This window comes from Phoxinus phoxinus (assembly GCF_949152265.1).
Source record: "Phoxinus phoxinus genome assembly, chromosome: 12".
Lineage (NCBI taxonomy): Eukaryota > Metazoa > Chordata > Actinopteri > Cypriniformes > Leuciscidae > Phoxinus > Phoxinus phoxinus.
In genome coordinates, this window is record NC_136887.1 from 16237643 (window position 1) to 16263895 (window position 26253).

A 26253-nucleotide genomic window follows, 5' to 3' on the forward strand; every position below is an offset into this window, starting at 1 on the left:
GTTATGGCATTGTCTGTTAGACACACACGGCATATTATTAGTATTCTATGAACTGAAGAATTATAGATATGCCAGGTGCTTTAAAAGATATGCAAGGCAGAAAATAAAACACCTTGCAAACATTGGCCTGGTATTTTTTGAACACTGTAGGCTCAAGACTTTTTGAACATAGGCCTACTCAGTATTTTGTCTCAGCATCCGACCGTACCGTTACTTGTAGTATTTGAACCCTTAAATGCATAAATGTTTCGCCAATCATTATTACATATTTGGGTCTTTAGCGACCCGGATCTGTTCTCAAGTAAATGCGTCTCTATAGCACGCAGTGTGTTTATCGTGCAATTTATACGCGAAAATTTGTTTTTACGTGCATATGATACGCAGTTTTTGCATGCATTTGATACGCACTTCATTGCGTGTAAAACACACACCACTAATTCTACCCAAACGTATAATACACACGCACCCCACCCCACCCCACTACTAAATCTACTCTAACCAACCCATGCATATCCTATGCACATAAACACAAATTTTCACGTATAAATTACACGATAAACACACGGCGTTAATTCTATAGTTATGCGCATTTGAATATATGTGAGCAGGTTTGTAATTCCCTACCTTAACATACTTGTCTGGCCTTAAACATTTTTAGACAGAATTGTATCACTTCGGGGTAGATACGTGAAACCGAAATTATCCCGACAACGCTTTATCTGTAGAGTGGTAAGGGGATCCTCCATAGGGAGAGGCTAGTTGGCACTTCAGCACTGCGTTGTCATCGGGTCTAGGCGAAGGTCCTTCGTCAGATCTGGATACAGCCTGGATCCGGCAGGCTGCGGGAAAACCTCGGGATAAACAAAGACACTAAAATGAGCGTAGATGCCATTCTTCTTATGATGTAACAAGTACATCAGGATTTATGAGAAGTCTTCCCAGTTCCGGCTGACCTAATCTATGCAGCCTAATATTATAGAAGTCTATAATGTATTATGTGAATGCTAGGTCAGAGATGTGTCTTTAATCTAGCTTTGAACTGACAGAGTGCATCTGCTTCCCGGACAATGGTAGGAAGACTGTTCCAAAGTTTTGGTGCTAAATAGGAAAAGGATCTACCGCCAGCAGTCGATTTTGACATTCTAACATGGATGGAGCTACCAGTTGTGATAATATAAAACTCTCTGTCCTGAAATTTAAAGTAACAATTACAGAAGATTAAATTAAATACAGTTTGTTACCTTTAGGAGCTTAGAAGGGTTTGAGCAGATGCTTTATTCCAGCGTTTCCCAACAGGGGTGCCCATGGCGAGAGCAGGGTGCCATGTAAAAACTCCTGTCAAACATTTTAAAATTGCTAAAATGTGTAAAAAAAAAAAAAAAAAAAAAAAAAAAATGACCATCATTCTCGGATCGTCGCATGTCTCTAATAACAACAAATAATGCACACAAATTAATAAAAAAATGCAAATGATACGTTTTTGGCGTTGAATTGCCAGCCAGTGACAGCAGAATCAAAGAACAAAGGGAACAGAGCAAATCACTCACTGCTCTTGACTAAATAATGCTTGTAGCTTTTATAAGGATTAATCTATATTTAATTTATAATTTGTGCAGTGAAGACTGTAAAGTGTTTGATAACTTTATTTATTTCTGTGCATTTCCTACCCATGGACAGGGCACAGGTCAATATGACATTTATTATGGGCCTGTGTGAAGGTTGTTTTAAGCTCACTTAAATTAAAAGTTGTTATATTTTTTGGAGCCTGATACATTTTTAAAATGGATAGCTTTCAATTATACTGTAGTGTTGAATTGTGATAATTAATGTTTAAAAAAACCCCAAAAACATTTGAATACATCAGTAGAAGTATTGGTATCAGTGATACTGGCCTTCATTCATAAAAAGATGCCATTAAACAATTATTTAAAATATACTGTCTTTATGTTGTTTCTACATTTATTTTGAGATTAACTGTGAAATTATTACATTATACAATATATTAAAAACAAGCTATTTTGTGCAATTATAACAAAATTATCCCAATATAAAAATACAAATACACTGAGTGAGCCAACATTTAGGTGAGATTTGCAATGGTAATTGAGCAAAGTTATAATTAAAAGCCTTAATTAAATATGTCATCATGTAAAGTGATCTCTCCAGAAGAAATTAATGATTTCCTAAGCTTAAAATGGATTAAAAAAAGAATAATAATATTAAAAATATCTATATGACCGCAGGCCTAATATACGGCGGTTCTTCCCTGTGGTATTGAAAATCGATACATTTCAAGGTGTAGTATCAAAGTATACATAGTATAAAAGTAACATAGTGTTGGGGTGCCACAATTGTTTTTTATTTTCAAAGGGTGCCTTGACTGAAAAAAGGTTGGGAAACACTGCTTTATACCATCATCGCTGTCCTCATCAGAACTCATTTCCCAGTACATTCAGCATCTGGCTCATATATTCGACATCTCAAACATATTCTCAAAACTATAATTTTTTGCTGACAGCTTCTTTATCAAATGCACCATCATTTGACAGTGACACTAATATTTGATTGCGTTCAGTTCTTGCTCTGCAGTAAATCACTGAGCCCTTTCAAGTTTTGCTGATGATATTTCCTATTCTTTTGTTTTCTGTCTGTGGTAACTATGAGTAAAACGTCACTTCATCATTGTGTATCAGACATTACCACCTTGTGGAATAAAGGTGAATTACACTTATTCAGTCATCAAAAATTCAATTACTGCTGTGCAGAAAAATATACTTACACTGTTACACAACTCGGGTCGTTTGAGACCCTATACATTTTGTACACAAAAATAATGGGAAAACAGGCGTTCTTTTATCATTTTCTTTTTCTTGTTATTTTGATTCTAATGAATAGATTGAGGAATACTAAGAAGGTTGATGTCTAACTTTAAAGACCCGAGGTATGCATCTAAGGGTTGAACATGGAGAGAAGATTCAGAAGCTGAATTATAATACATCGTTTACATTAACAATGAAACATCTTGTTCAATGACATTTTGGAAAAGAGAGGCAAATTGCAATATGGATGAAAACCCCACAGACACACAGAACTGGTTCAGTTATTCTTTTTTAAGCAGGAAAGCACTGTTGTGCAGCTTCAATGTTTGCACTGTGCATCACTGAATAACAAAGCACGCTTCAGAAACCAGGAAAGAGACACTGACACGCTGTTCTATGAGGAATAAGATCCTGCCACTTAAAATCGCTTAGGGCTGCTTCAGTATGTTTGCAACCACTAGCAGCTATTTCTTGAAAGGTCAACCGAATACATGCGCAGAACACACGTGGGCAGAGATGCTGACACATATTTCATTATAAGATCCTTGAAAAATCCTTCAAAACTACCTCCTAGCAAAACTCTCATTTGATTGACAGCGACTCTGAGCTGCACCTCTAAAATTGTGAAAGCATGATTATAAATATTTTTGAGCAATTTTTGTTGAGAGCATTGATCAAAACACCTATCAGATATGCAGAGCTAGTGCACTTTAACAAATAGCAGTTTTTAAAGAATAAAACATTCAAAGCAGATGATACTACTGATGATAAGGATCTGTTTTTGAGAGAAGGGGGTGATGTAAAATCTGGTTAAGCACTTTGTGGTGCTCCACTCTGTGTTAGGCTCTTGAAATAGCGTTTGAAGAGCCTGTTGGCAGGCACTTGTCAAGAAACGCTCAGGTAACTGTAACAACTTCCCACTTGTTATTGATCTGGTTGAATGGAGTGATACAGTTCAAGTTCAATAACTGCTCAGATGCTGTACTGATATGGAGATATGATGGGTTATGTAATACACCACAATAGATTCCTATAAATGCCCTCTGAATACAGTACGCAATATATCATATAGCAGTTAAACTACTGAGCTGTTCATTCTTCCTGTTTATAGTGCATAATGATTTAAATTTTACAGCTAGTACTCTAAGACCAGTGTATTATTAACACACACACACAAAAAAACATTAAAAGATAATCATATAAAAACAAGCAACGATAAAACTTCTCAAAAGCAATTCCAATGTTATATTAATACATATAATATGTATGAAACTCCGATATTATTTAGGGGTTACAGAAATGTGGTTTTGTTTGCTATACATCATTTTCCAGCTGCATTGTGGCTCTTAAAGACCCTTTATATAAAAAGCCAATTTCACAAGCAGAAAGAAAACATTTTCAGTAAATTTACAACCTTTCAGAAAGTGATACAGAAGCAATTTGGTTCTCCGATATTGGTAGACATAAAAGTCCTCTCAGCATTCCTTTGAGCAAAAGCAATGCATCTAGGTTTTTACAGCCCCTCTTATGTTGGCTTATTTCTTATTCAGTACACCCAGCTCTGTGCCAAAATGTAGTTATAATGTCATGGAGATAAATTACCCATCTATTTAGCATAAAAAACAACCCTATAATGACCAGAAGGAGTCTGGGACTGGTAGCCTTTGCTGTCTACACAATATAAACACGCTAATATTAAAGTTTTAATGCCGTGCAGCTGCAAACGTGTCCCTTTTAATTCATAAAAACATCTTGGCATAATGCAAAGAATTTGATGTACATTTATTGTCTTCTTTAACACTTGATTGTCTTATGCAACACCAGCAGCTGCTGGTTTTAAAACCAATAATCGAAGCACCACACATATTTCATCTGAACACTTAAACTGTTTCTCCCGTGGTCTGTTCAACTAAAGTACCATTATCTCAAAACAGAATAAAAGGGAAGCATGGAAACGTACAATATATTTCAAGCAAACCCACTTTTTGGATGCTCTGCAATAGCCTAAAGTATATGTGAAATAACAAGCTATTTGATAGGATCCGTCAGCCAGACAGCATGAGTTTGGCTTTGCATGCTGCATTAGATCAGAGCAACCCCAGGACAATTCTTAATGTTTAGAAGTCAACCCCCCTCCGCTTGTAAATATCAGTGTGATCACCTACCCCTGACAGCTGACCAGAGAGATAAAGATAATGTATTCCGTATGAGAGTCACCTTGCTCATCAAGCCAACTCATGTCAAGCCAGCTCCATCTTTTTAAATGGGCCAACTGACTGCTTATCACAGGTATTCTGCTATAAAGTGAGAATAGAAGTGTGTCTCTGGAATTAATGTGATATATATGGCAGTATGTTTAAAAACGAGCTCATATGATGGAGCATGTCTGCCTTCAAAGTCGAGGACACAAGGGTGAAATTCTGCTTCATGCTTTACGCCTCTAAGGACGGAGTCACAGTTCACAAAACCATTGATCCCAGCTTTCACTGGGATTTACTTTGTAATTAAAACTTTTACGAGATCATAACGTTTCATCAGGTGCTTAATATTCATTCCCAACTTTATTGTTTTGCGACTCTTGTTAAAGATGAAATGGACAACAGGACGTGCAGTTATTAAAAATATCATAATTAATACTTTGTTTTTGTTATGCAAATCTCGGTTGACTGCGGCTAATATAACCAATCATGCAAAGCAATCCATAATTGCAGAGATTTTGAAAATTCCTTTTTTTTTTATGGCATATAATTACAGAAAAGTAATCAAAATGCATACTGTGCGTCCCTACGGCAGCTAGACTTTTTTGAACAGTGTTGTGGACTGGTTAAATGTCAGCCACGGATTTGTTCCGTGAAGGACAGCAAAATGAAGGCTTTAGATTGTTTGCTGTGAGTCAGAGGGATTATTCAGATGCAGCACAATGGCTTGTAATCTACCGGTCCGCAGGGAGAGCAGCTCAGAATTTACATTATCAAGGCTCTATGAAGAGACCAGATCCCCGCAAAGTCCCGTGCATCCAAAAGAATAAATAAAAACAGTAAAGTTTGTGCAAATGGTAATCTGCCCCTTTGGAAAACTCTGGCTTTCAATCCACTTATTTACGGAGTTTAGCTCTAATGGTTTCAATTTTAGCTCTGACAAGTGTGAAGGAAGATATGTATAGAATCACTAATGTCCAATTGGAAGAAAAAAGAGCATTGTTATGACTTCCGCACAGTGTATAATTCACGCATACAAAAACGGCATCATCCAACATGATGAGAGTCATTGGCAGAGCTTGTTTTTGTGGGTGCAAATAAAAAGCCATCAAATAGTCTAATATTATGAAGGTAAAATCGGCCATTGCTATCATTCTTTGATATGCGTTTCTTTCATTATGACATTAACAGCATGTGTGCTGCAGAGAAAATTGATGGAAAATGGCACAAAATTGTTCATGACATACTTATTAGGTTTGCTCAAGCTAACTGCTTTTCCAAGTAATATTACAAATGTATATTCAAAAACCTTGCCAGATTAGTATGTCATGGTTTCTAACGTCAGAGTCAAATAACCCTTAAATCTGCATGTCCAAATAATACTTTGCCATACACACATTTCAGGAATATGTCCACCCAAACGATAGTTATAGAAACAGTTGCCCCCAAAATGAAAATTCTATCATTGTTTAATCACCCTCATGTCATTCCATAGCAACCAAGCGTGTACAATGGGGCATTTAACTCTAAAAGCGAAATCTCAATGGCTGATGTCAATTTCTGACAACGTGATTCGTTCAGATGCATCACGTGACGTGCTCTGACGTGTGTTTTTGACTGTTTTTGACATGGGTTCTGCTCAGTTGAAGGCCATAAATGATGTGTTATAAGTTTTGATGTGTTTTAGGTGGTTTGTATTGTTGTTGCTAATGATTTGATAAGATATTGTGTCTGTAAAAATAGTTGTTTCCACTAAAAAAAAAATAAGAATTTTTACATTACAAATCTTTAATGCCATTTTCTCAAAATGAGTTTTTTTGTCATTCTCCAGTACAAACATCTAAGTAGCACCAAACTTTCCAGTTATACACTTAGCAGTATTCTGATGATATTTTCAGAGGGATTTGTTAATAAATCATTCCTGGCCTGATTTATGTGACATTTTAATCAAACAAATATGGTGAAAATAATTTTTTTTTAAAGCTATGGACAGTATATTTTGATTTCCTATGACTAGGTAATGAAAGCATATATCCTGAAATCCCTCTGCATTTTTTTTTTCATCCTGTGTGTAAACAAAATGAAAAAAGAATTTTGCACCTGGCTTTATCATATGTTCAGATCTATCTACCTAAAATATATGCACAATCGCGCATATTTATTGAGATGATAATTTATTGAGATTTTTTACTTGTCTGTGGAACACAAGAAAGAAAAGTTTAAGGGGTCAAAAACAAACATTCATTTTGTATGGACCAAAGAAGGGAAGTCATACAGGTTTGTATCATATGATGTAAGTAAATGATGACAGAAATGCCATTTTTCTCTTTGATCTAAACAACTAACAGCTATTAGAGTTGGAAGAGTGTTCTATAAACACTGAAATGCACATGTCCGTGACTCATGCTTTACCGCAATCCAAACACATTTTCTCCAACATGACCTGTCAGTCAGTGTAACTTTGTGGAACCTCAGAACTGACGGGTCAATTGAGGGGAAAACAAAGTCACAGGTGGACACAGCAGCTTGTGCAGGTGTTAAGTTTTTCCTGTCACCCGCGTAGATCAAATAGCCATATCAAACTGACAGAAGTGCACATCGCTCGGTCTCAGCTCAACTCCGATCTTCCTCTTTCCCACAGGTTGGCTTTGAACAGTATATCTAGGATGAGCTCCAACTGCTCAGATGAGTTTTTCCAGGCCACAAACCATGCGGAACAGACCTTTCGAAAGATGGAGACCTATCTTCAGCACAAGCAGCTGTGTGATGTACTTTTGATAGCTGGAGATCACAAGATCCCTGCACACAGGTGAGTCTCCACCGAATCAAGGCGTTTCAAATGTCCTACTTTCACTGCAAAAACAGACAGATGAACCGGACATAAGGGAACGCTGCTTAAAATTCAGTGCAATACTTCTCTAGAAATCAACTGAAAAGAGATTGAATTTACATTCATCTTTCTTAGACAAAATCAAACTATTAGTACGGCTACTTAAAACAACTAAATGCTAGTCATAAAGATTGCGTTTAACTCTTACCTGTAGTTAACATTAGAGGAATAGTTCACCGTAACAGACTCCAAAAATATGACATTATTCTTCACAACACAAAAGGAGAAACATTAAAGAGCTGTACTGGTTTTTTTTTATGCTATAAATGTGAACTGGAGCTTTCAAGTTTCAAGAAGGCTGCACAAGCACCATAACATTTTTTATTATGATTCATGTACTATATATAGTCCTCTGAAGTCATATGTCTGAAGTCTTCGTGTAAGGAAATAAAATAAAAAATAATTCACACAAAAAGGAAAATTCTATCATTTACTCACCCTAATGTGGTTCCAAACCCAAAAGTCGTCCATTCTTCTTCAGAACATAAATGAAGCCTCATTGGTCCTTATGCATCAAACAAGTATAGGCTACTACTGAGCTTTTGTACTTTTTAATGAGGAAGTTTTGTTGGAAGATGAATGTGTCAACAATTAATACTCTAATAAGACTTAGTTGACATTTACTTGCAAAGTCACTTACTAGAATGTCTAAAGTGGACCATCAAAATAAAGTGTAACCTCACGTCCAAGTACAGAAATGTACAGACTGGTTTTGTGAAGCAATCTGTCATGTAACGGATATAATTCTCTCATGAACGTGTTAAAGGATTAGTTCACTTTTAAAATGAAAATTCTGTCATCATATACTCACCCTTAAGTTGTTTCAAAACTGTATGAATTTCTTTCCTCTGCTGAACACAAAGGAAGATATTTAGAAGAATGTCAGTAACCAGACAGTTTTTGGTTCCCAATGACTGCCATAGTATATTTTTTTCCTACTATGGAAGTCATTGGGAACCAAAAACTGTCTGGTTACTGACATTCTTCTAAATATCTTCCTTTGTGTTCAGCAGAGGAAAGAAATTCATACAGGTTTGAAACAACTTAAGGGTGACTATATGATGACAGAATTTTCACTTTAAAAGTGAACTAATCCTTTAAGGAGCTCTGGGGTGCAGGGTGTGCAAGATTTTCAGTGAATAATATTTTTTACAATATTCTTACACAAAGATACAGTATGCCTTCAAAAAACTTGAAATATATCACACAACGAAACTTTATGGCGCTTCTGCATTCTTTTTGAAGCTTGAAAGATGGAGGGTAATTCGTTGTAATTTCATGGAAAATTACAATGAGTACCTTGATCAAAATTCTGAAAAACTCATGGGTTTGCAACAACATAAATTAAGATAAAAATGATAACACAATTTTCATTTTGTGTTCACTGTTCTTTTAAGGACAGATATGCAAATAGTAGCGTCAAGAAGTGTCAAAACTGTGCTGCATGCTCCATTTCAAACTACAGAGCGTGTTGAACTTTCTTCAAGGACTCTAAAACAGTGTTTATTTAAAGAAATCTCTCGGCCGCTGCTGAGTGTTTTGATGCTATTCTGTTGGAAAAATCTCTGTAGCCAAAGCTCTGCTGCATGTCCCAGTTTGACACTGAGCTCAATCAACATCATCCCAGAGCCGCATGAAACAACCTGGTGAAAATAGCTGCTCACACAGCACTGAGATAAATCTTTTTGTACGGGAGGAATTTTCTACGAAGACGACTCCGGAGAAGTTGTTTGAGTTCATCGTGAAGTATGCGGTTGCATGTATAAACATTTTTCGCAATTGTTTGCAGACTTGTCCTGAGTGCAGTTTCAGACTACTTTGCTGCCATGTTCACAAACGATGTGAGGGAGGCAAAACAAGAGGAAATTAAAATGGAGGGTGTTGATCCTGAGGCGCTGAAAGCACTGGTTCATTTTGCTTATACTGGTGAGTATCTACATTCCACTTGTGGACTTCTTACGTGCACTAGTAGTAGTACATAGCAGAAGTGTGGCATCCACAAACAGGTCAATTTTTTTTCGTTGATGCCAGTGGGCAAAACACTAATTTACAGACACAAACGAACTGTTTAACATATTGCACCAGTTAAACATAGCATTTTATTCCCAGAATAATTCTGAAAAGTTTCCTGCATATTTTAGTCTTTTCTCTAAATTTACAGGAGTCCTGGAGCTAAAAGAGGAGACAATTGAAAGTCTTTTAGCTGCTGCTTGCCTCCTTCAGCTCTCACAAGTTATTCAGGTCTGCTGCAACTTTCTGATGAAACAACTGCACCCATCCAACTGCCTGGGGATCCGTTCGTTTGCTGATGCACAGGGATGCATGGATCTTTTGAATGTCGCTCACATCTACACTATGGTAGGACCTGGCATACAAAGTAGCTTGTCTAGGATAAATTATAAATTATCTATAAATAGCGCTAACATTTGTCCTGACTGCTAGTTGCTGACCTTTTACAGTAATGTTCACAGTAGTAATTGTAGAATTACAGTTAAATAACGCCCGTATACTGTCACAGTGAATGGGAGTTGAATGATTTTGATGGTTGTAGAATCCCAATGATTATCTGTGTCTGCATTACAGTAAGCTCATGCATATTTACAGATTAACTAGTATAATGTCTAGAGTACAAGCTGGCGATGTTCCCAGCATGCACTCTGGCATGAATAAATTATGCGGTTTCATTGTTTTACTATTTGCCGGTTTCTATTACGGTTGCGTTTGATTTATTTTGTAATGTACAGATGCATTTAAATTTAGGCTTGTTGATGGTCAGAATAAGTGATTTTTAGTATGAATATCACATACTAAAGGATCACTAGAGATAACAAGCATCTGGGGAATATTCATATGAGATATCAACATTTAGCATACAAAACACAATAATCCTGACAATAAACAAGCATTATTTTACCAAAAAGGAAAGCACCCCCCCACCTCAATTGTAAAAAGATTATGAATTATTTCTGTACTATAACACACAATGTTTCCACATACAGTGTAGGGAAATAAAGATACTATATTGTAAGTTAAATGTAATTAAAGTGACAAAGGTCTAAAATCCCAGCCAAAAGAAAAACTAAACCCTAATGATTTCAAAAGAAAATGAAAGATGCTTACCCAATTATCTTAAATTATATTGCAATATTTATTCATCTGTTTTTTTTGTATTAGAGTACGATTCTAGACATAGTATTTTCATGTAAGAAACTACTGCTAAAGTAAAATGACATACTCAAAAGGAGAAATGTATCCCAGAATATCAGCTCTTTTCCATACAAAGAAAGTTAAATAGTTATCAGAACTGTCAATCAATTATTTTAAGGCTAGATTTTGAGTAAATTACAGATTGAAATATACAGTATTGACTTCAGAGTACATGTAGTGCATGTTTTTTGTAGCAATCCCCCCCCCCCCCCCCCTGCTTGACCACTCTAGTTTTCATTGTATGGAAGATAGCAGCAAGAACATTCTTCTCAACGTCCCCTTTTGTGTTCCATTGACCAAACTAAATTCATAAAGGTTTGAAGCAACATTAGGGTGGCAGAATTTTCATTTTGAGGTAAACTTTAAAAATGAAATCTTGTACCTGTCAACTTCTTTCCTGCATATTGAAAAACAGGAAATACCACAACTTTTAAAACCTAGTCACTGACATAGAGAATTCCAAGCATAAAATTAGTTGATGTGACATTTTGTATCTCAGCATGCGGTCAGTTTAAAGGGATGTGCAGAGCTCTTTGATGTGTGAGAAATATAGCAAAAGCAGCTTTGGTTAAATAATGCCAATACATTAAGTATTCTCAGGAGCCCAAGGATCCACAGAGCACATTTGCTTGATGGGCATTTCTCTGCCCAAGTGCGGAAACAACTTAGGAAGATAGCCGTTATCTCCTGAAGGACATCTGCACAGGCTGTTTACAAAGGGCTTTCCAGAGCAGAGAGGTTAATCTAATCAGAGAACACAAGCAGAAAATTTCCTGTTCCATCGCTTCGGTAATGAACACAGCGTTAAACAGAGCTTCCTGGTTTGCTTGCTGTGGTGTTCAGATTATAACGTTATTTTTTGATAAGCTTGTTTTTCCTCGTTTCTGTCTCATCCTGACATTACATCTTTTTTTTTGTGTGTATGTGAGAAGCTGCAGTCTTACATGTGTCAATGTCTCAGTTCAAGACATCTATGGCCTGTAGCATGCTGGAAGTCAATGTATTTTCTTTTGAATGTAAAAGGGAGATTCGTTTGCAGTCACAAAAGGAAAAGCATGTGCAGAATAAAGCAACTGAGACAATACTTAGATAAATGACTGACAACACAAACACCGCTCTAGGTCAAATTTCCCCTCATGAATACATTAGATTTGGTGCAACCCATTAAATTCTCACATCCTCCCTTACAATTTAATCCAGTTAGATCTTACGGAGCCTTGTGCCTCTCACACTAATATTGCTGCAGGACCTGTTACTTGCTGTTCAGTTTAATGCCCTTGCCTAAAATATATGCCCTGAGAGGCCTTTAAATGAATGTTTGCAGTGAAACAGAATTAATGTATTCAATTAATTGCCAGGGTGCTTGTGATGGTAATTGCGAATAATGAATCTATATCAATGTCACCAGAAGAAGTAGAGTTTAAATCTATATTGAGGAGGGGCTGAAAATCAATGCATGGTACTCATTTAATTATGTGTGTCTGAGCTAAGCTCCGAGAGCCCAGGCACGGCTTTAGCAGAGATGATGCTGTTTAGATCTGATTAATGATCAATAGGATGTTTACTACCCTTATTTGCAACAGAATCAATGGGGATTACTTCTGATGCACAAAGGAGACTCTGGAAGTGCCATAAGTAATGAACAAGCTTGTTAGAGAGATTTCCGGCATTCCTCTTTACTTGCTACAAGTTGAACCTTGCAAAATGGTTTTATCAGAGAGCAACTCGGATGTCCTTGTGGACGCATTGGAGCAGATCATTATATCGCTGATACGACATATTTTTAAACATTTATTAGATTCTCAAAAATGCATTATTTAAAACAAGATGTTATATTTTGGGTCAGTGCCATCCACTTGTTAAGTTCTGACATATTGAATACTCTTTCAGGTCCAAACCTCTACACCGTTTCAAGTGAAAATACTATCTTAATAGTATGTGAGCGTTGATCCTTCATATCACTATTTTAAACGAAGCTTTAAAAAAAATTTAAAAATCATGCTATGCACTACACTCTCCAGGCTCACAAACTCCAATTTTTTTTATGATTCCTGAATTTTTTTTTATCACTGAGATTACAGTATAGGGATTACACTTTATTTCGATAATCCACTTTAGACATTCTACTCATTTTGTAACTATGTCAGACAACTCTCAGTAATTTGCAACAACATGTCAACTAACTCTCATTAGAGACTCCTAGGTTATAGTTTTAGGGTTAGTAGAATAAGTTGACGTGTAATTGCAAAGTTACTTGTAGTCAGTCGAATTTCTATTGGGGGACCATCAAAATAAAGTGTTAGCAGACATTAAAGGGGACCTATTATGCCCCTTTTTAAAAATATGTAATATAAGTCCCAAGTGTCCCCAGAATGTGTCTGTGAAGTTTGAGCTCAAAATACCCCACAGGTAATTTATTATACGATGTTGTTCCATTTTTGAGTGGAAAGAAAAACATGCTGTTTTCGTGCATGTATCTTTAAATGCAAATGAGCTGCTGCTCCCCAGCCCACTGTCCAGAAGAGGGCGGACACACATTCATGTTCAAACACCATGTCAAATTTAATTTTACACAATAGGTCCCCTTTAAGCAGACAGTCTAACACACCGATAGTAGAATGTTTAAAGTGCACTATCGAGGAAAAAAAAAGGGTCACCCGGTATGGAGATAAAGATTAGGATAGTGAGTAGTTGGTAGTACTACAGCACATAAGTGTATGTATGTTTGCGATTGGAATCTGAAGAAGTGTTTGAATAAGTGGTCACTTGTAAGACTTAACAACTGGATTGCTGCATTAGACACAGCGAGAAAACATTTAAATATTTACAATCATAAAATATAACTAATATTTTAAACAGGCCTAAATAAATATATTTTGGAATTGTACATGTAGTTCAGGACTTGCAATTAATGTCTCATTGCATTTATCAATGTCTCACTTATTTATAATATAAGCAAATCCATTTGCTTAATATTTCAGGAACACTTTCTAGAGGTCATTCAGAATCAGGAGTTCCTCCTGCTACCCACAATGGAAATTGTCAAGCTTTTGGCCAGTGATGAAATCAATGTTCCAGATGAAGAAACGATTTTTCAAGCACTGATGATGTGGGTTCGCTATGATGTGCAGCCCCGGCAGCAGGATCTAGGAGTGTTACTGGCGTATATTCGACTCCCCCTTTTACCGCCACAGGTTTGCCAACAACATGCATATGAGACTATTGTTCGTTTCATACAATTGAATGTAATACCTAAAACCTACCCTAATCTAATATTTAAATGCTATTCTTCAACATTCCACTGTTTAGTCCCTTTTTCTGTTGAATGTTAATGCACAATTTTCTTGATTTAGCTTCTTGCTGATCTGGAAAACAATAAGATGTTTTCAGAAGACTTGGAATGCCAGAAGCTCCTGATGGAAGCCATGAAGTACCATCTTTTACCAGAGCGCCGTCCCATGCTACAGAGCCCAAGAACCAAACCACGTAAATCCACTGTTGGATCGCTCTACGCTGTTGGAGGGATGGACGCCTCTAAAGGTGGACCATTATTTAGCTCTTTCCTGACTTTTTCTTATAGCAGTACCTCTCATTGCCATAACATAGATTTTTTTTTGTAAGTCATTATCTATTTGATGTTGTCTCTGAGAGACTTTTTGTCGCTGACAGCTATTGGCAGTGCAGCATGCAATGAACTAAGAGTCTGTCTACATTTAGGGTCTACAACAATCGAGAAGTATGACCTTCGCACAAACAAATGGATCCAGGTTGGCATCATGAATGGGCGAAGACTTCAGTTCGGCGTGGCAGTGATCGACAACAAACTCTATGTGGTTGGAGGAAGGGATGGACTCAAGACCTCTAACATGGTGGAGTGCTACAATCCAATCACTAAAGTGTGGTCCACCATGCCTCCAATGTCAACCCACAGACACGGATTAGGTGCGTTCATTGAATGCTTCAGATATTTGTGTAATCTTATTACACATCATGTTCATATATTAATAACTGTTACACAGTAATGTTCACTATCTGCTTCCAATCCGGTCACACTAAATGCGTCTCTATAGCACGCTTTGGGTTTATCACGCAATTTATACGCGAAAATGAGTTTTTACGTGCATAGGCACGCATGTGTAGGTTTAGGGTAGGTTTAGTAGTGGTGTGGGGTGCGTGTGTATTATACATTTGGTTAGGATTAGTGGTGTGGGGTGCGTGTGTATTAAGTGCATATCAAATGTTAGCGATCATATGCACGTAAAACTCATTTTCGCGTATAAATTGCACGATAAACACAATGCGTGCTATAGAGCCCTGTTATTGACAAGGTATGAAAATAGTCAGAACTTTTAGACAAAAAACAAAAATTGCTTTTGTTTTTGTTGAGTATCATTTGATACATCAGGCTTTTATGGCTCATATATTATGATAAATGAGAATATGAATCTCACATTTGAGGAGGCAAAACAATTTGGTCCAGTTGCAATACAGGATGAAATACTGATAGCTTGTAATGTAAATCAATGAGATCTTTATAACAGTAAAGAAAACTTCTTTCATAAAATTTATCTAAATATCAGTTATTTAGATACATATCTGTATCTCCCAATAATGTCTTAGTAAGATGATATTTAAATGTATAGTTTTATGATCAAAGCTTTGTAGTTTTTAGGGTGGGGGAAACAACATTTAAACATAACTTCTGTAAAGAGAACAGAAACGACCTCACATTTATTGTAATTTTTTAGGCTTTGCTCATGAATATTAATGAAGCTAGTTCACCCGGTAGGTCTAACTTATTAACTGAAAGGAATACATTGCTAATCAGCTGTTAAAGAAAAATAAATATTACTATTCTGAGAGCATAGTTAATAAATTAATATTTATTAATTTATCAAGCCAATTTGCTTTAATTTCCATATAAGGGTCCATTAGGGAGTCATTTGTAGAGAAGACAAGTAACACTGAACTTGAACCTGTTATATTGGACAACGTTTTCTGTTGGATAAAAATAAACACCTCCACTCAAGTCTGGTTTAGTGATTGGTGATTTTGAAACACAGCTCCATGAAGATTACATTGAATATATTTCACTTTCAAGAAAACATTTGCAATTAGTTTGCAAAAGGTAGTATTAAAGCCTACATGTTTTGGCGGTTATTTTTGCATTTACAACATCTTGACCAGCAGGTGTTACCAGCATACGGTGCTCTTTAACATATTTAGTACAGATGCAAAAAAACAAAAACATTTTATTTCCAGTATTAGTGCTGGCTTACTTGACATTGAATCTTACTCGTGAGAGTTGATAATTTAAGCACCAAATACACAAACCTAAATTGACAATTGAAATTAGAAAATTAAATGGAGGTGTTATAAGATAAAAGCAAGCCTTATTGCTGCTCACCTATTTCAATAAGGTGGGACATAATAGAAATTGTGGCTTTAACACCCATGCCTCAGGAAATAACTATAAAAATAAACTGGGTGGTCACACATCAAAACAACCGTGTAAATTAATAAAGGCAATCTGGGCTGCCCATAAAAATGTATATAAAAAATATGGCAGGTAATTTAAACTCGTAGAGGAGAAAATGCATTGTACAATAATCCCATAAAACCGACACTCAAAGGTTGCTCATTGAGGTCTATAAAGTGCACTGCAATATCAGAACCAAAATGTCGGTCAAGAGACGATTTATATGTCAAGCCCCCAAAAGCGACAGCCAGAGATTTATAATAGAAACATGAGGGACCTTTTCTGTAAAGGGAGCAGCGAGATGCACCATGAATACTTAATGCTTACCACAGCGTCTCAGGGCTCTCGTCCTCAGAGTCAGACCGGAAGAATGTCTTTAGCTACTGATGAAGTGCTCCTATGGAAATTAAATCCATAGTATTGCCATTTGAATTTTGCCATTTGCCAGTTTCACTACAATACAAAGACTAAGACAATTAATATTGGATTGTGCATTTGTCGAATGTATGCCGTGTACCACCAAAAGCTGAGCCCAGAGTCTTTCTCTTTACTTGTTTTATTATTTATTTCTTCAAAAAGGAATTGCTGTGCTGGAGGGGCCCATGTATGCAGTGGGAGGCCATGACGGATGGAGCTATTTGAACACAGTAGAAAGGTGGGACCCCCAGGCGAGGCAGTGGAATTATGTGGCCAGTATGTCCACCCCGCGCAGCACTGTCGGAGTCACTGCTCTCAATGGAAAGTAAGGAATTCATTTGTTCTTATTTTCTTTTGTGGGATTGTTGCGCTACCATACAATTTCAAAAATTATTCACTCAAAAAGAGAGAAGTGAAAAAAAACAACAACTTTTCTCAGCATATGTGCAGTGTGCTGTGGCTGATCGCTTTCCTCCATGGATTCTCCTCATGATGAGGTCTGAATTAGGTTCTGTATCCAATACACTGCGTAACCTTGCACAGCCAGACGGGAGTTAATAGGCTCTGAGACCAAAGCATCTCTAGTGTCTTTTACATTAAAGTCACTTGAGTGGCAGGCGAGCTGCTGTTAGCTTTATCCAAAAAAAACAGAGGCTGGTTTTGAATCTAGCAGAACATTGACTGATGACTATGACCAGGTCAAAAACAAAACCTTCAAGCCTACCTCTAGAGCCCACTGTCCTACTTTTCAAAGTGATTAATTGATCAGTCTTTTCAACAGAACATCTTTTCGAATCTCTGTAGGACAGGGGTTGTTAGTCTCTTCTGACCAAGGGATCCCTCGCCAAAACTCTCTCTCTGCAAAACCCAAGGTCTCGAAATTATTAGTAACATTGTAAAAGGCCTCAGTAAGGTCTCTAAGGTCATCCAGCCAGACACTGCTAAATGTTCTGCAGGTTTGGCTAAAATTTAGAGATGATATTTTGTCATTGCTACACCACAACTTTGGAAAAGCCTACTTATAAGCAAAGCTCTAAAAAGATCTATTTTCTCTGGCTTTAGTGTACAACACCTTGGTCAGCGATCTTTGTTTTCAATTATGCTATATAAATAAAGTGTACATTGACAATATAATATCCTTCATTGAAAAACATTAGTATTTTTTGCTAAACCTAGTTTCTTAATACCTTGGTCATGTCCAAGGTTTCTTTGATGTGTTTCTCCAAAAGTGAGAGAGGTTAAAAGAGAGAGGCTTTATTTTATTTAGGGTTTTTATGCCTATATAAAATCAATAATATAAAATAGAAAATGTTGTTTTATATGACCATAAACTTTAACCACAATATTTAGGAATTTTTACATTTCACAAAGTAATCCACAGAACCTTGAAAGAAGTTCACAAATCCTCTTCTGAAATATACCACTTAGGCTATCTCAAATATTTATTTTTATCAGTGTAATTCTCAGTATTTTCGGGAAAGTGAGTTTGAAAAAGAAAAATACAAATTTCTTTCATATTTCACTTAAAGTTAACCTGTGCTTTGGTCTTACTGTGCTCATTTAAACCATGCAATTATTGCTTGTAATATATATATATATATATATATATATATATATATATATATATATATATATATATATGGAAGTTGCTACTGATTTTACTAATGTATTGTGATGTGTGACTAAAACTCCAGGACTTTTTTTTAGATGGTTGTATATGAATGTGGTTGGTTTAAACTTTATCTGCAGTGCAGCCTTGTGATATGCTCACTTGATGTATGTGACATATGCAAAATATTACTGTACTTCAATTTCTGTTTCAGGGGGCAAATAAAACCGCTTAATAAAAAAGATAATTTCTGACTGTGGTGATGCAGGAGGGCAGTAGTCTGGAATTAATTGTAAACTCACATTCAGGGCTTCAGTTCACTCAGCAGCCACCTTGGCAATGGCCCCTAGCAGCTATTTTCTATCTAATAGGTATACAAGTACAGGTCATGTCTGCTTTAAAGTTACCATGAATCAAAACTGACATTTCTTCAGCCACAAACAGCAACAATGGCAAACCACAATGATCACATCAATTCCTGATGGACAAAATCAAGTCCCACCCTACATTCTTTTTTGAGAAGCCGTTTGACATGGATATACGTCACACTAGGGAAGAAAAGACCACAACAACTTCAGTTTCATGCTGACTTTAATGAGAAAACATTTTCTTTGTTCCTGTTTTATTAATATATGTTTCGACATTATGCCAAATAACCAATAAAATGTGGGAAAATGTTATTGTAAGTATTTTAAGGTTGGTCTAGTAAAGGTATTTTCCCGCTTGCAAAAAAATCTAAGTCATTGAGCATCCTGTTTCACTCTGAAATACTTCACATTAGTAAAGTAAAATAAGCTGCAAATGTTTTTTTTTTGTCTTTATATATTTACAGGTTGTTTGCTGTCGGTGGTCGTGATGGAAGCTCCTGTCTGCGATCAATGGAATGTTTTGATCCCCACACCAATAAATGGAGCATGTGTGCACCGATGTCAAAGAGGAGGGGAGGAGTGGGTGTGGCCACATATAACAGTTTCTTGTATGCAGTCGGAGGACATGATGCACCAGCTTCAAGCCATTGTTCTCGTCTGTCTGATTGTGTGGAGAGGTAAGCTACAATGACACAACATCTGGGAAGAAAGAAACCCAACACCTAATTATCTTCATGATAATGACAACAACAGCCCACAAAAGCAGGTTGTGAGTCTCGGCAGATAGTTACGGGTGCCAAGTACTATAATTTGCACATTTATTTGCAAATCTGGACACACCTTACTTCATTGTGAAATCACTGTTACCTTGTTATTGAGGAATGTGGTTGGAAGCCACAGTAGTTCAGTACTCTGGTGTCAAACGCCTCCTGCTGGTGATGATTTGAACTACAGCCTATACCAATGTGAAATAAACCTTGTTAACATTATCAAATGTGAAATCAAATGGTGAAACAGTTGAGGAAAAAAGGCTCAGGTCTAAAAGCAAATAATTTTGGAGCCAATTTAGAAGTAAATAACTGAAATAAGTAGCTAAAATACAATAAAATGTACATTAAAAGACATGAATTAAGGCCATCTTACTTTAACGCATTACTCTACATGTTGAAAGCACAATAGATTTCATTGTTAGAGATGATAATCATAGTCCTTATGCTTTCAAAGGCCTCCACTGTCTAGATTACAGACTTAATGCTGTTTACATGCTCTGTGTAATTATCTCTCTTTTTTTTCAGTGGCTTATATTGAAAGTACTAGCATTGTTTTTCTATTGTGTTGTATTTCGCCTCATATTTTCTGTACTGCATTCCCAGGTATGACCCCAAAACAGACACATGGACCACAGTGTCCTCCCTGAGCGTCCCCCGGGATGCAGTGGGGGTGTGTTTGCTGGGAGACAGGTTATATGCGGTCGGAGGCTACGATGGTCAGACCTACTTAAACAGTGTTGAGTCCTATGATGCACAGAACAATGAATGGACTGAGGTGGGTGCATTGAGTCAATGTTTAAATCAGGCTGTTATTTTACTCACAATTTATACCTGATTCATATTTTAGAGCTGATCATAACTGCAAAAATATATTCGTTGTAAAAAATAATCAAGGAGTTATAAGATTTTGTTAAAAATCTTAAAAAACACGATGCCTCCTATGCGATTAGCCTCGACTATGCGATTCAGTTCGCCGGCACCAGAGCCAGTCCCAGCGTAACGAAGTAAAAGTACAGTTTTTTCACTAGAAATGTACTTGAGTTAAAGTGCCCACAATTAAATCTACTCTTAAAAGTACAATTTTCCCCAAAAAATTACTCATGTAAATGTAACAGAGTAAATGTACTTCATTACTATCCACCTCTGCCTAACACATTTGGGAGATTTTGCAATCTCCATGTGGAGCCGGTTTCCTCCCATCTGTTGAGTACAAACAGGTAATATGAGGGAAGGCTGGCTCTGTGTCTTGCTTGCACCGCCATTCCCCTCTCAAGGGGGGGATACAAGCACCTTATTTGCTCACCAGGTGAGCTCCCTGCCTGACGAACCCTGGAGGGAGTTTCCTCCGAGCATCCTTTGGCAGTCAGACGCGTCGGAGGCGTCCAACCCCAGGCCTAGTACCCGTATGCATGCCTGGTCGGCCAGTCTCTGGTATAGATGCCCCGTATGTTGTGATTGTATCTGGGACCCATATGGGTATGAAATGGGCTGAAAAATGGGCCCCATATAGGATTGTCCACAGGTTCCATAATGGCCCCATGTTATTTGCCCAGATAATTTTTCATGCAGGATTGGACCTGACACTAGGTTTGACCCAAGTAGGCAACATGCACAATACACATCTCAGCTTTATGTGTATTCTTCCAAGGTACCATTTGCCTGTCTGTAAACCAGTGTATTTCCCTGAGGAGATTCCACTCTGCTCTGTCTCTGCATTGGTAATGGTTCCATCCCTGTCTAGGCAGGGCCTACCGCAGGGATCCTCCATATATAGCACTGCCCCGAGGGTCAGTCCATATGTGAATTTCCACATCTTACCTCCCTACGGGCAGGGTGAGGTCTCTGTAGTGTCCCTTTCCATCTGGATTCGGCACTCTTCCTAGGTGTTTTTCAACAAGTCGTGGATTTATTGTAAACAGAAAAGAACAGCCGCTGTTGATCTTCCTCTTGGGAAGTGTGTCCTTCAGTCCGACCAGGTACAGATGCGACTTACACGCAAACTTGAACGAGTGAGCTGCACGCTGCCTTATATACCTGTATGTACGGATGTGGCTTGCCATGCAAATCTCATTGCCAATGTGCATTGGCTTGTTTTGTTACCACTCAAAGGTAATTGGGCTCTTAGGTGAGATCCCACTGCATCAGTCAGTTCTGACGTAACGTCTCCATTCCCTCCTTCAGAGAACGGAGGTTACACTAGTAAGCATGTTTTCTTTTTGAGTTACGTGACTGGTGCGGAGACCTAGCAGGCAAAACATCCATAGAACTGCAGCATAGGCCTGTTCATTTTCCATCAAAAAAAAAAAAAAAGTGAAAAAACTTGTGATCCATATACAGCACCTGCAGTATTTCAATGACTAAAAACAGCAAGACATTTTAAAACGCTTAACTTGAAAAACACTTAGGCCCGGTTTTACAGACAGGAGCTAGGAGTAAAGTACTAAAGTATTAAAGTACTAAAACAGGGCCTTAATGTAATAAAACAGTGATCAAATTCATTAAAAGATCAAAATCAGTGTTGGCTTTATTGATGATGCATACTGTATATAGAGACGCGCAGATGAACCCAGAATATGAACGCGATGCGCTAAATGGTTAAGTGTTTTGTTTCATAATGGTTTAAAGAAACTTTGTGTTGTGTTTATATTTGATACCAATCGAATTAAATCAATATCAACAGAATTCATGCGTATACTGCAAAGGCAGCACAGAAGCTGCATCTGAAGTGGCATTAGATATATTTACAAAGACTTTAATGAAATTCAAAGGTGGTATGAATGCTTTTACACTGCAATTTTCTTTTAATTAAACTAAAACTGCCAGTAGGTCGTGTAAAGTCTTAATTAGTGAGTCATTGAATCATTTGATTATTTCAAAAGGACTGATTAATTCAGGAATGAAGCAAGTGATTGGTCACTTTATGAATGGGTAATTGAATCGTTCGCTCTCCCAACCCACCCACTATCTGCTATCCAAAACTATCATTCAGCATGTGATGCACTTGAGAGTTTTTAAAGTTTTTCAGAGGGATTACATTCAAAAGTGGGACAAATAATCAACAATACTGCGCTTTCAGCAAAAATAAATATATATATATGTATATGTTTCTATAGTGTTATAACTTCAATGAAATGCTTTAAAGGAATTTTCCTTGTTCAATCTCAATAAAAAGTATTTGTGGCATAAACATAGTTATGTATATTTTTTTTTACAGTGACGCACGTGCAATGGAAGTTAATGGGGCCACTTAATTAGAAGGATTTAAAAGCAGAAATGTCAAGCTTATTTTATAAAAGCACTTCTGTTAACACTTTTATATTATTTTAGCTGTAAAGTTGCTCTCTCATTTTTATGGTCAGTGTAGTGTTTAGATGTTACATTGTCATGGCAATGAAAATTTATTACAACACAGAAAAGGTTAGTGCTTTTTCCCCCCCACAGTAAAATCATGTTATGCATATTGTTTATGTCTTGTGGCTATAATTTTGAAACAAAGTATTTTAGCTTTTATGCATTGGCCCCATTGTATTGTACTGTAAGTTCACTGAACCTCACTGCAAGCCAGATTTTTGCTTTTGAAAGACAGAAGGAACAATTCAAAGTTATTATGCCACAAGTGCTGTCAGTTAAACTTCAAGTCATACTATGCAGTTTCCGTTTTTGTCAAACAGCGACTCCTAGACTCGCTGTGGAGTACTTGTATTTATCGTCATAAATACCACTAACGCAGAGCCGTCTCTGCACTCACGGCCTGATCCCCTCTTCGTTTTCTTCATATGTTGTTGATGTATGTGACGTGCCGTAAAGCAAGTCGTGATTCTCGCGAGATTTGCCGGTGCGCCACCTCTCAAGCCTGCATGGCTGGTTTTGCCAGCGGCATCCCCCCCCCAACCTGCTTTGCTACCGTGATGGCTTGCCCTACTACGAGTTTGTTTACCATCAAAATTATTTGAAGCTATTATATTAAGGGACAAATCTTGCATAGTGTGCCTTTAACTTGGATTGAACATAAATACTCCTAAACAAATCTTTACTGTCCATATTTTACCAACCATGTCGTGTGCTCATAATAATACGAAATCTTGAAATGTTCTGGAACATTGGATATATGTCAAAACAGTCAGCTTTGTGAATATTCTTTCAATGCGTGGATGATGTGCGTCTGTGAACAGGAAGTGCAAGCTTTTCCTGCCATTCATCTGTTTTCCACTGTGTCACAAGCCACTCTTTCCTCAGCCTGCATTAGAAACACTCTGTTCAAGTCTAGTTTGCCTCCTGTCTGAGCTTCCCATGGCTCCCTCTTGCTCTCTCTTTTATAAGATTACCTGAAATGGGCTGTAAGTAGACAGAGTGTGACTGAGAGCACTGCGGAGGAGGGAATTTGCTGCGGTCGGACACTGGTCATTAACCTCTGTCTCTTGTTATTCCAGGAGGTTCTTCTAAACATCGGGAGAGCTGGGGCCTGTGTGGTGGTCGTGAAACTGCCTTGAAGGCACAGAGTCCCTGAACTTTGACCTCAAAAAGGCGTGCAATGTCAACTCTTGGAATGCTCTTTTCACGTAGTACAGAAAGTTCATCAAAGCTCGTCAATACTGGATTCATCTCAACAGATTTAAACAACCGTGTGCAGTTCATTCTGTTTTTGCTCAGATATTTCAGCACTATTAGAGACTGGGAAAAAAAAAATGCTTATAAGATTTTACTTAACTGTAATAAAAGTATATAAGAAAATTTCACATTTTATATTGAGAAAAAAAAAGAATACTTTTGAAAATGTATCCAGGCTGAATTTTTTTTTTTTTTTTTAGATATAACTTTTCATTTTAGTATTTACATCTTGTTAATTTCATCCAACATTTTTGACATTGTTCTATCTTTTAACTATATCAAAATCAAATGTATTTCAAAGACAGCAGCATACTTGTTTACTTGTGTATTTTGTGGAAAATGTATTTTGATCTTAGATACACAATTTTAAAAAACCACTGTGAATACTTAGTTGTATACTTGCAACAAATCACCCTGGTTTACCCAAAATGTTTGAGGACACTCACTCATGCAATTCTCATCAGAAGACACATTTTGTCTGAGACTAGGTTCAGCACGAAGTTAGAAGCAAAAAATAAATAAAAATAAAAATAAACAAATAAACAAAAAACACCAAAGTAATTAGCACGTGTTGGTAAGTCATGATTTTAATGGTAATAAGGTTTACAGTAGAAATTATACTATTATATCATATTGATATTTCACCTTTATGTAAAGGTTTTGTAATTTGTATTGTATATAGTCCCTGGTCCAGTGTAATTTAATATCATAACATATTGGCATGCTACTTCAATATGTTCGAATTCCATTATTAAATATTTTAAAGACCCCATGAAATCACTTGCCAAACAGTTTTGTGTTGAAATGTTCCCTATTCGAACTGGAAGACCGGGTGGGATATATCAAAAGGCTCATTTCATATTAAATCGGCTTAAGTTTTGTCACAGCCATGACAATTCAAAATTTGTATATCTGCCAAAAGATAATTTTGTCTGCATTTACAATAATACAACTTCAAAGCTTAGACATGGACAAAATGCCACAACACTCTTGATATCATGGGGTCTTTAACCATGACGTCAAAACCAGTCATTAAAACTGTTAGCCTATATAAATTCTTGCTTTGTGATGTACTGACATTCATTTGTTGTTTGACTGCCATAATGTTTTATTGAAGAGCCTCATTACCTGACTTAACTGGAATGTAACATGCTGATCAAGAATACGTTTACTAGTGTGACGCATTTGTAATACAGAAAATGCTTTCGTTTACTTTTTCATTGTTTTATATGGCATGCTGAAGAAACTTAGAAATAAAAAGTTATTCTCTTTACTGAGTATTTCCATGGCGTATACCATCTGAATAGGCACTGCATGTCCTGCATATGCTGTTTCAAGCCCCTTTATTTTTATTTTTTGTAATACTCCAGTGGCCTCCAGTGGTTGTCTCTTGAACAGCATTGGATGCATATTGCCTCAGCTGTAGTGTCTGTTAGATGTCTTGTATCTAAGACATCTAACAGACACTACTGTCTTGAAACTAATAATGAATTCTATCTGAAAATGAAAATACGACCACTGAAACAAGTCACTAAGTATCACTACCACAAAGATGAACCATGCCATCTGCAACAAAATGTTACCAACAGTCTGGCTTCTTTCTTTATGCTAAACATTATGGATTAGAAGTCAAAATCTGACAATGACAGCAAGATTACTACAATGGTCAATACATCCAGTACACGGGTAGAATCATTATTCTACATGAAGGACATAACGGAATCAATATGAAATGAAATGAGGCAATAGCATTTCAATCAAACAGGCCCAGAGACTTAGGAGGTTCACCTAAGTGGTCCAAGGCTAGAAAAAAAAAAGATCCTGAATTGGTGCAGTGTAACCTTTAAAAAATTAATGTGTTATTTGTTGATAGTCTGAAATGTCACAA

The 26253-nt window shown here is 36.9% G+C and overlaps 1 protein-coding gene across 2 annotated transcripts in view; it reads left to right on the plus strand.

Moving 5' to 3' along the window:
• Window positions 1-25642, plus strand: part of klhl4 (kelch-like family member 4) — a 39320-nt gene extending 13678 nt beyond the window's left edge. For both annotated transcript variants that reach the window (XM_079629965.1, XM_079629964.1), the window contains 10 exons: window positions 7659-7826; window positions 9697-9833; window positions 10069-10265; window positions 14096-14308; window positions 14468-14654; window positions 14832-15056; window positions 17173-17335; window positions 19452-19664; window positions 20361-20532; window positions 24188-25642. In XM_079629965.1, coding sequence (XP_079486091.1) covers window positions 7659-7826; window positions 9697-9833; window positions 10069-10265; window positions 14096-14308; window positions 14468-14654; window positions 14832-15056; window positions 17173-17335; window positions 19452-19664; window positions 20361-20532; window positions 24188-24247 — 1735 coding nt within the window. In that variant the 3' untranslated portion in view covers window positions 24248-25642. The remainder of the gene's footprint in view (window positions 1-7658; window positions 7827-9696; window positions 9834-10068; window positions 10266-14095; window positions 14309-14467; window positions 14655-14831; window positions 15057-17172; window positions 17336-19451; window positions 19665-20360; window positions 20533-24187) is intronic.
• The last annotated feature ends 611 nt before the right edge of the window (window positions 25643-26253 follow it).